At 45.3% G+C, this 13718-nt stretch overlaps 1 protein-coding gene across 2 annotated transcripts in view; it reads right to left on the reverse strand.

Moving 5' to 3' along the window:
* ARID3B (AT-rich interaction domain 3B) overlaps positions 1–12661 on the reverse strand; it is a 48224-nt gene extending 35563 nt beyond the window's left edge. For both annotated transcript variants that reach the window (XM_027521412.1, XM_027521411.1), the window contains exons 1-2: positions 12536–12661; positions 8956–9578 (exon numbers count right to left, since the gene is read on the reverse strand). In XM_027521412.1, coding sequence (XP_027377213.1) covers positions 8956–9501 — 546 coding nt within the window. In that variant the 5' untranslated portion in view covers positions 9502–9578; positions 12536–12661. The remainder of the gene's footprint in view (positions 1–8955; positions 9579–12535) is intronic.
* Positions 12662–13718: the final 1057 nt, after the last annotated feature.

A 13718-nucleotide genomic window follows, 5' to 3' on the forward strand; every position in this document is an offset into this window, starting at 1 on the left:
GAGTTTACTGTATATAGAGTTACTAAACAAGGAAAGGACAAAAGTAAAAGTTGCTCAGTCGTTTCCGACTCTTTGCCACCCCATGGACTGACTATACAGCCCATGGAATTCTCCAGGACAGAATACTGGAGTGGGTAGCCTTTCCCTTCTCCAGGGGATCTTCTCAACCCAGGGATTGAACCCATGTCTCCTGCACTGCAGGCGGATTCTTTACCAGCTGAGCCATAAGGGAAGAAGACAGCCAAAGGGAAAGAATGTCATGCAAGAAGTAATGCTGACATTAAAAAAAAAAAAAAATGCATAATTTCTAAGCCAATGAAAGAGAAAAAGATTTGATTAAAGACAATTCAATCAAATGAACAAAAGACGGAAAAAACAAGAAGCAAAGTAAAAGTATAGTTAAACTGGAAATTCAAAGTTAGAAGGCAGAAATCGGTAAATATGCATCACCAGTCCTAATAACTAACTACATGGCTTCCCTGATAGCTCAGTTGGTAAAGAATCCACCTGCAATGCAGGAGACCTGGGTTTGATCCCTGGGTTGGGAAGATCCCCTAGAGAAGGGAAAAGCTACCCACTCCAATATTCTGGCCTGGGTCCCAAAAAGTGGGACATAAGCGACTTTCACTTTCACTAACTACATGGATTAAATTAACCTAATAAAAAAGACAAGAGATTTTTAAGTCTTTTACATGTGGTCTCAAGATACTAACCAAAAGAAAGCCAGTCTCACACTGGATTATTTTAATTCACCTGTTTCTGAAAGTGATCACACAAACACAACTTAGTAAGGATAAGAAAGACATGAATAACACAATTAAAAAGCTTGATCCAACAGATATACAACCCCATGTCTATCAAATAGACAGTATACATCTTCCCAAGCACACATGAATAACTTATAAAAACTGATAACATATAAGGTCAACACAGAGGACATCATAATGAATTGACAGTACACCAGTTCTCTGACACCAATGGTTAGAGCTTAATTATAAGTTATAAAATTATATTTTTTAAAAGATAAAACTCACATATTCATAAACTAAAAAATACCTTTGAAAAAACCCACAGGTTAAAGAAGCAATCACAACCGAGATTTTGTACTAACCAATGGAAGCACATCAAAACTTGACCGCACATCAAAACCTGTGGGATACAGCAAAAGCGCGACCCTGAGAGAAATCAGCAGCTTCAAATGCATTTTTGTTAAGTAACAAGAATTTCAGAAAATGTGTTAAACACATAATGAAACAGCGTTAAAAAGCAGGACAGACACACAGAATACAAGTAAAATTTAGGCAATCTAAATAAGATCAGTGGATCCCATCAATGTCAAGATTCAGGTTGTCATCATATACTACAGTTTTATGAAATGTTACCATTGGGGAAACTGGACAAAGTGTATAGGATCTCTCTAAATTATTTCTTAGAACTGCGTGTGAATATACAATCATCTCAATGAAAACGTCAATTAAAAAACAATCCCCGACGTTGATACTAACACATGCTGATGAGGCTGTGAAGCAGCAGGAATTCTCATTCATCGCTGGTAGGAGCGCAAAAGGGCACAGCCACCCTTGGAAGACAGTTTGGCAGTGTCTTACGAAAGTAAACACATTCTTCCAACACAATCCAACAATCGTGCCCCTTGTTGTTACTATAAATGGGTTCAAAACTTCTATCTACCAGAAACCTATACACAGATGTTTATGGTAGCTTATTCATACATGACAAAACTTAGAAGCAACCAAGATGTCCTTCAGCAGATGAATGGATCAACTGCGGCCATCCAGAAAATGGAATGTTATTTGGTGCTAAAAAGAAAGGCGCTAACAAGCCATGAAAAGACATGGAGGAAACTTAAATGCACACTATTAATACTAAGTGAAAGAAGTCAATCTGAAAAGGTTGGTATGAATGGGTGGAGCAGAGGATTTGGGGGGCAGGAAAACTATTCTGTATGTTGCTATAATGGTGGATTCATGTCACGTGTGTGTCAAAACCCACAGAATGTGTAACAAGAGTGAATCCTAGAGTAAAACGATGGACTCTGGGTGATAATGACGTGTCACTGTTCGTTCGTCAACTGTAGCGAACGCAGCACTCTGGTGCACGCTGGGCATGTGTGGGCGCAGGAGTGTATGAAAAGGCACTGTACTTTCCGCTCAATTTTGCTGTGAGCCTTAAATTGCTCTAAAAAATAGTGTTGTTTTTTTTTTTTTAAAGAAATGAAATGGTGCCATTCACATAAAAAAATAAAAGAGCAAATTAAAACAAAGAAGAAACAAATATTTATGCAGCGCATAATAATATCTGCTATTATTCTGCTGGTGCTGGGACACAAGAGATAAGCAGAACACATCTCCATCCTCTTGGAGCTTACCACTGAGTATAGGAATCAGATACCAAACAAATAAACCACACAAACATAAAAGCACAATGTTCAGTTATAGCCAATACAGGAAAGCCTCATTTTATTGCGCTCTGCTTCACTGTGCTTTGCTGATACTGCTTTTTTTTTTTAAATTGAAGGTCTGTGACAACCCTGCATTGAACACATCTAGTGGTGCCATTTCCCAACAGCCTCTGCTCACTTCATGTCTTCTGGGTCACATTTTGGTAGTTCTCAAAATATTAAAAAATTTTTCATCACTGTTATATTTGTTATGGTGATCTGTGATCAGTGATCTTTGATGTTACTATTGAAAAAGGTTACAGTCGGCTGAAGTCTCAGATAATGGTATTTTTTTTTAATTAACAAAGCATTTTAAAATTAAGGTATGTACACTGTTTTTCTAGACATAATGCTACCGCACACTTAGCAGACTACAGTAAAATGTAAACACAGCTTTTACAGGCACGGGGAAACCAAAACATTCACGTGACTTTATTGCATAGTGATATTCACAAACAAATCTGTCATATCTCCGAGGTATAACATGACCCACACTAATGCCTCTGAGAAAGTGATGTTTAAGGTGAAAACAGAAGGCTGGGTAGGAGTACTTTAGGCAGAAAAACCAGCATATGCAAAGGCCAGGGTGGCTGGAGTACAGTGATAGGTCAGGATATTGGCAAAAATAAGGCTGGAGAGGCAGGCAGGATCAGATTATGCAGGTTCTGGCTTTTACAATTACAGCAACTGCCAAAAAACTTGAAGGGCATTAAAGGAGTGACATAATCTGATTTGGTTTTTAGAAGATCACTCTAGCTGCTACGTGGAGAATTAGACTGGGGGAGGGAAGACACAGAAACTTGTTGATAGCTACAGCAGTAAGTAGCTGGGACTAAGCAGGTGATGGTGGAGGAAACAAGTGGCAGGATTCTAGATGAGAGAATTGACAAGACCTGGTGATGGACATCGCCAGACAGAGCGACAGAGTAGGAGGTATACAAAGACAGCCAGCCTAAGGTTTCTGAATGACGAAGTGGGTAGAAATGCCCTTTACAGTGAAGCAAAATAAAGGAGGAAATAATCGTGGGGGAGTAGGTTAGAAAGTAAGAGTTACATGCATTAAACTTGAGGTGCCAGTAAAACATCTAATAAAACATCCACTGAACTGAGAATGGAAACACGGGCTCAAACAATATACATTGGACTCAGTGGCTTGTGGGTAGTATTTAAAGTCATGAAAGTGAAAGAAATTGCCCAGGGGAAGCATATAGAGAAGAGGGTTTAAAACTAAGCCCTGGGGAACTTGGAGTTCTAGAGGTTTAGACAGAAGAGAAAGAGATCACAGAAAATAAACCAATGGATGGGGCTACAGAAAGCAAAAAGAAAATGTTTCAAGGAGAGGAGCCCACTGAACTCTATTGAATACTGCAGAGAGATCACAGGAGGTGAGGGCAGGCAGGGCTTAGTAACACGGTGATCCCTGGGAAGCCTTACCAAGAGGAGCTTCAGGGATATACACACAAGAGACACAGTCCAGACTGAAGTGTGTTGAGGAGTGAGTAGAAGGTGACAAACGAGGTAAGGCGTGCAAACCAAGCCTCTGGAAGCTTCGTTATGGCAAGTGGGAGGGCAGCCTGGACTACACAACATGCTGGAAGGAGATGTGCAACCAAGAGAGAGCTTTTAAAAAGTGACTTCTCTGGAATTCCCCGGCAGTCCAGTGGTCAGGATTCTGTGCTTTCACTCTTGAGGCCTGTGTGTGACCCCTGGTTGGGGAACTAAGATTCTACAAGCCACCCTGTGCAGCCAAAAGAGAAGTAAACAAAAATTTAAAAAATAAACAGTGACTTCTCTTTCCCTGGTAGCAACTGAATTGGGCAGATTTATTGATTAAAGGAGACTGAAAGAGTCAGGGAAATCGGCTCACTGATCGAACAAGTCCTGAAAATTGGGAAGGGATGGGAGGGGAGACAGACATGAAGGGATGAGTCATTAAGTCCCTAACCAAGTATTTATAGGAATTCAACATAAAGCTTACTTCTACCTAAAGGAGAAATATCCCTATTTTAACATGGAAAGAAGCATCTTCAAACATGCAATGGCTTTAGCTCACATAATCCTGAAATGCTTCAGAGAACCCCAGAATACTAGAGTTTGGTCATAGTTTTACAGCACTAACGTTTATGCAACATCTTACCCCTATAAAGGTAGTAAAAACTGAAAAGTTACAGCTTCAAAAAGCATTTAGGTGCTAGTGACAATTCAACCTAACCTTTGCATCATGGCATACATTTTAGGAAGATTTTTCACACTCATATTCTCTTCTTCCACCTTTGTAATATCTTTAAAATTGTTCCCTGAGGATGGCAAGAGAGGATTATCATCCTCTGGGAAAGACGGAAGCATGGGTAGGACAGGGCATCCATCCCAAGCGCTATAGCAAGCGGTGCAGACAGGATCTAAACCCACATCTTTAGGTTCCAAAACCAATGCTGATTTAATAATCACATCTCTTAATACATAACAAGGTTGCCGAGGATTTGTACCTTGACCTTTTGGGGTTCACATCTAGAAGGGCAACCAAGTTCTCTCACAAGTCAACACTGACATCTTAGATACCCTGAAACACTGGGCTGGAAGAACGCACTGACAGAGCATAAAGTTGTGGGTCCCAATCCTTTTCCAAGTAATGGACAGTCTCTTCTCCCACATGGTGATGGGAGAAGATACAAACTCAACACGGATACTGAAAACAGAAGTGAAGAAAACTCCAGGTTGCCAAACACTTCAGTTACCAAGGCCAAGATGCGAAGGAAGCACCAGGGCAGTGTCTGACGAAAGCAGAGCGTCTCTGTTCGCTCGCTAATGGCACAATCTAGAGCAGGGTTTCTCAACCTTGGCGCTACTGCCATTTGCGGCCAGGTGATCCTTTGTTGTGGGGAGCTGTCCTGGGCGTTGCAGGACGTGTGGCAGTATCCCTGGCCGCTACACACTCTGTGCCAGCAGTACAACTCCACCTGCCCCGGTCACGACAACTAAACGTATCTCCCAGCATTGTCAAACATCCCCTGGGAGCAGGAGCGGGTGAGGAGATAGTCCCCATTTGAGTAACACTGATCTAAATGGATTCCACCATGAATACAGAATGAATTATTTTCTAAGTTTCTTCAAGGAGAAAACACCAAATAATTTTGACTTTATAGGCTATAAAATGATTTCAGAAACAAAAGATAATCTGTGGAGCCCTTAAACTTTTCAAATTTTGCTTGTAGTTGGCAGATGCTTGCTGTAGTCCCCCACAGCACCCTTAAATCTTCTAAAATACTTCTGAGTGTTCCTGTTGATTTACCAAGCTATGTTAGCTATGCTGCAGACAAAATCAACTTTATCTTGGTATATGAATACCTGAAACAAAACTTAAAATATCTGCAGCAGAGCTCAGATTGGGCAGTTGGGCTTTAACTGACTCAGGACAGAGTAAAATTGTTACAACCCAAGACTCAATTCCCCTTGAGGTTTCCACACTGCCTCTGCTAAACCTAGCTGGAGGGCTCTTCAAGGGAGAAGCAGAGGCCTTAGCCCCCGGAGTATGGGCCTGACCCAAGAAGCTTCTGTAAAAGTCTGTTGTGTGAAAGAACAGAATGGACACTGTCACACATTAATAAGATCTTTTTCTGCTCTCGAGAAGTTAAATGGGTAAGAAATAAGACTTGGAATAATAATAATAAATTTTTAAAAAGCTAGTCTTAGTTTATAATAGTTTTTACAGGCTCTCCCTAGGAATATCATCTTTTTAGTCCCCTTTCCAAAGCACAACTAAAAAGTTTTTAAAATCCCCAAGCACATTAACTACCACTTTCAGAAGCAGGATTAGACAAAGGGAAGGCACAGACCAAATCAATGTTGAAAACTTAAACTCAAAAGGAGAAAAGAACGTGCACATCCGAAGTTTAAAGTCATTCTTACCCTGTGACCCCCTAACCCAGCTCTTGATCTCCAAATTCAGGGGGAGGGTAAATTTAGGGTGAAAGATTAGGCCTCAGCTACATGGCTCAGACAGTAAGGAATCTGCCTGCAATGCAGGAGACCTGGGTTCGATCCCTGGGTTGGGAAGATCTTCTGGAGGAAGACATGGCAACCCACTCCAGTATTCTTGCCTGGAGAATCCCCACGGACAGAGGAGCCTGGTGGGCTACAGTCCATGGGGTCACAAAGAGTCGGACATGACCGAGCAACTAAACACACACACGCTGGCATTTAAAAACATTCTGGCAAGCGCTCTGTCAGGCAGTCTATAATTAGTGAGTATGCCTCAGAAATTTAAAATGAACTCAGAGGGTTTCAGAAGCCAACAGCCAGCCTCCTGAGCCCTGAGCTTCACAGGCCCGGGGCTGATGCTGTTGAGAACTGGCGCTGGGTGTCGGCCACGGCACACACGTGTGTGTGTACCCACATGCCACTTCTGCAGAGTTTCTTTTTTCAAGGCTCTCATGGCTTGACCTCAACACCTGCTGCACTTCCTGAAGACAGACAGGCCTTGGAGCTCCACTTGTTCCTCGCACGAGGCTGCACTTTCTAGGAACGACCGCACACACGCAGAGGCTGGCCAGCTGCCAAGGCAGGGGCAGCCCAGCCGCCTCGGGCCTGAACTTTCCCAGTGCTGTCAGGGCGGGCTCCTGCTAGGAGCTGACTCAGCGGCCAGCATGGAACTCTGCCAACCACACAGCAGTTCGGGGGCTGCCGGCAAGTCACAGATGTTTTGCTAAACCAAAGCAATCAGCCGGGAGGCGGGTCTGGGCTGGCAGCCAGGCTGCTGCTGTCGGGGAAGCTAGGACTCTCTGATCCTAGTCCGAGCTCTGCCACCACCTTCCTGGTGATCAGAGGGGAAACCTCTGCGCCTCTCGGTGTCTCCCCTGCTTCTGAGCATGTCTGCGGAGCTGCAGCGGAGGATGGCACTGCGTGCATGAAAAAGCACCTGGGGCACTGCTACCACCGTGAGCCAGCTCTGTTAATCCTCACAACATCCTTGGAGGTACGCTTGGTATTTTTATTTCACAGAGGGCTCAAAGGAATTAAGAGCCCTACTGAAAGATCACAAGAGTAATAGATGGAAGAGGTGGTATTTGAACCCACTTCGCTGGCTCTGGAATCTACTGCCAACACTGCTACTGTAAAGCTCAGACCAACTGCATAGGTAGGGCTCCTGGGTACAAAGATGCTGATTCTTCAGCCTACAAAGGACCTTTCTCATATGGCTTCTTGGTGCTCTGTGTAAATCCATAGCTCTTCACAACTGATTTCTAAACAGCATCATCGGACCACAAGAAGTATGTATGCTGCGCACTTCCCTGGAGGTCCAGGGGCCAAGACTCTGAGCTCCCAACGCAGAGGGCCCAGGTTCCATCCCTGGTCAGGCAATTAGATCCTGCATACGGCAACTAAGAGTTCACATGCTGCAACTACAGACCCCACATGCCTCAACTAAGAGCCAGCAAAGCCAAATAAATAAATAAGTAAGTATTTTTCAGGGAAAAAAAAGAAGTATTATGTGCTTACAGGGAGTACCCAAATATTACCAGCTTTATTATGAACTCCCTGCCTTAGCACCAAGTCACCTGGCCTGGAAGACCTGATCATCACTCCCATTCTTTGGGTGAAGAAAAGGAGCATGGCAAGTCAGAAAGACAAGCAGCAGCAGAAGGCGAAGAAAGCACAGATTCCTTAGGTTCCACCTCCTGAATTAATTCATTAGGACCCTGGAGTCTACATTTTTAAAAACTATTCTGGAGCTCTCCCTAGATGACTCTCAAGCTCTGCCTTGTGTAGGAATCACTGAAGCTTGCCTTGGCTAAAAAGAGAATTGTGAGAGCCTCCCTGGTGGTCCAGTGCTTAGGACTCAGTGCTTTCAGTGTCTGGCCTGAGTTCAATCCCTGGTTGGGGAACTAAGATCCTGCAAGCCGAGCAGCCCAGCAAAATAAATAAATAAATTGAAAATTGTGAGGTCTACCCTTCCATGTTTCAAAGGAGGTATAATAAGGGTGAGATGAAATCATGTCTACAAGGCTCTTTGCTGGAAAATATACACAATGCAACAGCTTCCCATCAGCCACATTTAGCAACAAAACAACAAAATTGCCCTTAAAAAGCTCCATCCTGGGTTAGCCTGGGGCTAAGACTCTATCTTAGACAAGACAGTTCTCTTATCATACTACTACTAGAAAAACTGAAACTGGAGTCATACATCTCATTTTTAGATATCCCTCATAACACTGTTGCAACCTCATTCTTCCTCAATTCCCCCCCACCCGCCAAAAGACTGTATTGACAATCCTTCCCATTAAACTTGGAACTATCTATTTTAGGAGTAACTTATACATTTCACTGCTCTAATCAAGAAAACAACTATGAGGGAAAAACTCAAGGTCTATCCCTGTCTAGGCTGCTGGTCACTGAAGGAGGCTGAGAAGACACAGACTGGCACAGACCCTGGCAGTCCAGTATCCCTCCCTGGCTAGCCTTTTGGGGGAACAAATAAGCCCCCAAGAGGAAAGACTGACCTGCTTGAGCTGCTCATCACGGTTCCAGCCCGGCTGCCCTGCCGCGGAGACTGAAGCGGAGGTCTTCGAAGCATCTTTGGTACGGTCTTCTTTAGCTTGCTGTCCATGGGGTGCGAGCCCTGGCGCTGGGAGCAGACCAGGCAAGGGAGCTGCTCTGGGGTCTTGGCGAGCCACCTTCTGCACATGAAAATATTTTGAAGCAGCCTGGGTCTGTTTCTCAGCCACCTCTGCTTCATCATCCCCATCCTCACCTTCCAAACCTCCTTCCTCTTCCTCAGGCTCTGAGTTCACCTTGCTCCGTTCAAAAACTCGGGCCACTGCAGTGGCCGGTGGAACTCTGGCTGAGGGACCCAGAGCAGGGCTGCCAGAAGGCCTCCCAGGTGTGGCAGACAGGTGAGTCTGCTGTGTGACCAGCTTCTGGGCGTACAAGAACGGGGTTTCTCTCATCTGCTGCCCCTGCTTCTCTCTGGCATCCATCTGCAGAGGAGCCAGGTGGGGTGGCTGTGGTGGCGGCGGCTGCTTCTGCTGAGGGTGCAGTGGCTCCATCACTGCCTCGAGTTTCACCCACAAACTGGCATGGCTCCAAACCTGGGCACAGCCTGACAGGCACACGGGGTCCAAACCTTTATGTGATCAATAGAAACCACATAGGAGAAAGAAAGGGAAAAAAAAAAAAAGATGTAAAACAGGTATAAAAAGGTTTTCTGGGCTTCCCTAGTGGCACAGTGGTAAAGAATCTGCCTGCCAAGGCGGGAGACCTGGGTTTGATCCCTGGTCTGGGAAGATCCCACATGCCTCAGAGAAACTAAGCCTGTGCGCCACAACTACTGAGCCTGTGGCTCTAGAACCCGGGAGCCACAACTACTGAGCCCACGTGCCACACCTGCTGATGCTCGTGTGCCCTAGAGCCAGTGCTCTGCAACAGGAGAAGCCACCGTAATGAGAGGCCCGCACACCGCAACTAGAGAAAGTGCAGCAACGATGACCCAGCGCAGCCAAAAATTAATACATAAATAACTTAGGGGAAAAAAGATGTTTTCTTTGCTCCAGTAAAGGACATGAATTCTGAACATTAAACATGGGCCGGTAAATCTGAGTGGTGGGAGTTTGGGGCGGGTGTGGGGGGGTGGTAGGTGAGTAAGAAAAAGTGTGAGGAAGAGAACAGGATTTAAGAGGAGAAATATGGGATGAATCCCAGTAGTGCTGGACAACTGGTAGGTTTAAAACAAAGTAAACCTAGATGACATGAAGTCTGCAAACATCTGTGTTCTGATCTCTCTTCCTCAACATTATCAAACACTAATCTGTTTATTACTGAAAAAGCAACTGGGTTTGCACTGTACAGAGGTTGTGAATAAGAAAACCACAATAAAAAAGGGAAAGAAGGGCCTGCCTACAAGAAAGAGACTATTGCTTATGTTCCCAGGCCCATCAGAGAAAGATATTGCCACCAAAGCAAGACAGAGTTATCAGGCAGACACAAAGATTTTTCTCATAGAAAAGCAGAACCTAGCAAACTCCCCTTGGGTTTAAACTTTTAAAATTTCCCAGAATAAATGGCCAGCCTACTTTTTGAGTGGGCTGAGCCAATGCTAACTGGACATTATAGCCTCAAAAAGAATCCAATTTCAACAACATGAGAGAATGAAACACGAAAGGAGGCAAGAGTTCTCAAATTGCAATCGTCAACTCAAAAACAAACGGGGGAGGGGGGATTCCTCTGGAGATTTTTAAGCTTTAATTAATTGGAAACAGGTATCAATATCGTCTAAACAAGTCAAAGCTCCTTTTGTAAATTTTTTAATTTTTTTTAAAGCTTTTTTAAAAACAGTCTAGAAAATCTCGTCACATCCCCTTTCTTTCTGATTCACTTCTATGACATTCTATGACAAATACAAAAAGGAAAGGCTTTCAGGCCAAAAGTATTCTGGAGGCAGGTTTATCAGCATTCTTACCAATCAGTCTCCAAACACACACCCCTTTCACACCCTCTCCTCCTTTAACCAGCCCCCCTCTTTACCTTCCTCCTTTTCAGGCCCCCACCCCCAGCAAACCTCACTTGAGTTATGTTTCCTCAGCAAGTCTTCGCAACTGAATGGATTACTATGCACGGGCAAATTTTAGGTGAACAGGACTTGCAACATGGCATGCAGTGCTATCATCACATAAAAGCAGCAGCAGCAGTGCACAGGTTGGGACTTGATAAATTTGATAAATGCACTGTTCAACTGTTTAAGGATTGGGCAGAAAGACTTAAAAAAAAAAAAGAAAGAAAGAAACCTAAATGTCTTCACGTCTTCAAAAACTCACGGGGAAGTAATCACACCCCTAGCAAAATCAACTGCTTGGATTTATGTTGTTTTTTTTTTTTTTAACAGATTGAAAAGGTACAACTTTTCAAGCTAGGCAAAAAAATAAATTTTTAAATTTTCATTTTCTGTTTAATCTTAGAAGTACTTCGTTTGTCTTTTGCATTCTGTGAAAAATTCAAATTCCAATTTGCCTCTTACTGCCTCTACTTCCTCTCTTCGCACTTTAGAAAGTGTGAGTTATGCCTGCAGCAATACTTTCATTCTGCTATAGCCCTTTTTATAGCGTACCAAAGCATGAAAAGGTTTACACCCACGTTAAATCCAGTTGCCAAAAGTGTTCATTTAAAATAAAAACAATCTGCATCAAAGAAAAGTAAACAAAAGAATAAGGAAAAGCAAAGAATTCGGTGGTCATTTTCATTCTCCTTATAGCATTATAACATCAATCGATCACAAGCGGGATAATTTTTCAAACAAGTCCTGCCAGTCATCGAACAACTGTTTCTCCTCTTGTGGCACCATCTTCTCTGTATGCTGTCCTCAGCGGGGAGGGGTGGGGGGTGGTATCTCACAGCCTCTTTAGGAAGACTGAGATGACTCAGTTCTACAACTCGATGCGCACACCCTCCCCCAAAGAGCCCATCTTCCCCCTGACCCTAAACAGCTAGTAGATCCAAACAACCACCTGCCTACTTTTAGAAAACTTAGGTCTCAAAAATCTAAACCACTCCATCCCTTCACACGGCCCCCTCCCCCATTTCCCCTAAAGTTCCCGGACCTGCAAGACGGGCGCAACGGACTCCTTGCAGCTTTGAAGCCCGCCTCGCCCACCATTCCTTCTACCTTCGCTGCCAGATCCCTCTGCCAGCCAGCCCCCTTTTACCCCATACATCCATCACCCCGCCATTCTTTACATCCCCCCAACCCAACTCTATCCCTTTTTACCTCTACCAAGCCCCCCTCCACCCCCAAGCCAATCCGCTGGCTCTTCTTAGATCGTCCCAACGCCACCTTATCTTTGCTCTCTCCGTTCCCAGGGGCCCCTCACTCTTCCCATCCCTTTATCTCAAATCACCCTAATGGGCGAGGGCGCTTCTGGGCTCCTCCCAGCGCTCTCACTTTTCCTCCGCGGCCCCCAGTGCTCCGCCGGCCCGCGCCTTCACGTCTGCCGCTACACACCTGCCTTCCCTTCTACTCCTCCGTCCCCTCCACCTGCCACAGCACCCGCTTCAGCCGAGGCTGAGAGAGACGGACCCCGCGCGGCTTACCTGTGCGGGGCGCTCCGGGTCCGCCGGCAGCACAGGAGGCGGTCACTCAGGCCCCGGCGCGGCAGCTGCGTTTCGGAGTTCTCCGCAGCCGGGGGCCACAGCCGGGGCGGGGCCCGCACCGGAAGCGGCGCCGCAGGGCCGGGTTGCCGGCCCGGGGCGGGAAGGGGGCGGGGCCACAAGGAACGGGCGGGGCCTGGTGCCGGAAGTGGCCAAAAAGGGAACGAGGGGCGGGGTTAGCGGAAGTGACTTCCAGGGAAAGCTCCGCCCAACCGAGTCGTGGGCGGAAGCTACTGGAAGCTGGCAGAAGCTTCCGCCAATGGGAAAGCGCAAACACGGAGGAGTTCCGGTGAGAGTACTTCCGCGGGGAGTTGAAAAAAGCCGGTCCGCTTGCTCCTTTTTCTGCGAGTTTTCTAGCGTGAGGGCTGGTGTAACGCGGGCCAGCGGTAGGTTGGGAGGAAGGTAAATAAAGGACAAGAAGTGTCAGGGCTTTCTGCTGTTGCGGTCCCCTCCCCAGCCTCCTGCCTACAAACCGTTTTCCTCTGAAATTCCCGCTTCCAGATTAGCTTTTCTGTGTCATCTGAGGATTCAGCATCCCCTGGAACTCTCTCACATGGGTTAGTATTCTCACTTCCCAGGTTCCAGAAGTGGGGGCAATGTGCCAAATACTGTCACCTCTTGTAAAAACCCTTGCTTCTGTGACGCTTACTCGTAAGACTTTGGCACCCATTTAACCACCTCTGTGAAGATGATCTGTTAATATGTGGATCCAGCTCCTTTTCTTACTTTCTCTAACCATCTACCATCTTGATAAATTCAGAATCACTGACAATTCATTTAACTTGCAGGCTTCATCCCTTTTCTCAGCCTCCCAATCCCAGTCAAAAAACCTGGATCTTGTCACCAGAAACTGTCCTGTTGGGAATCAGTAATTCGAACATACCTCTATCCAACCACAGCCTGATAACCTTGAGCTTGACTGCTCAAGAACGTCACCATAACTGTCTTTTTCGCTTTATCAGAACCTCCAATCTGATGAAAGCTTCTACTTAAGTCCCACTTTTCAGTTCCCTCCTTATCCATCTTAAATTCAATGTTACATCGTTACAGTCCCCCTCTTACTCTTAAGCCTGCCCCAACACTCCTCTTTTCCCCAAACAAGTCCTCCACCGTTGATGGATTAACA

Source organism: Bos indicus x Bos taurus, chromosome 21, assembly GCF_003369695.1.
Source record: "Bos indicus x Bos taurus breed Angus x Brahman F1 hybrid chromosome 21, Bos_hybrid_MaternalHap_v2.0, whole genome shotgun sequence".
Lineage (NCBI taxonomy): Eukaryota > Metazoa > Chordata > Mammalia > Artiodactyla > Bovidae > Bos > Bos indicus x Bos taurus.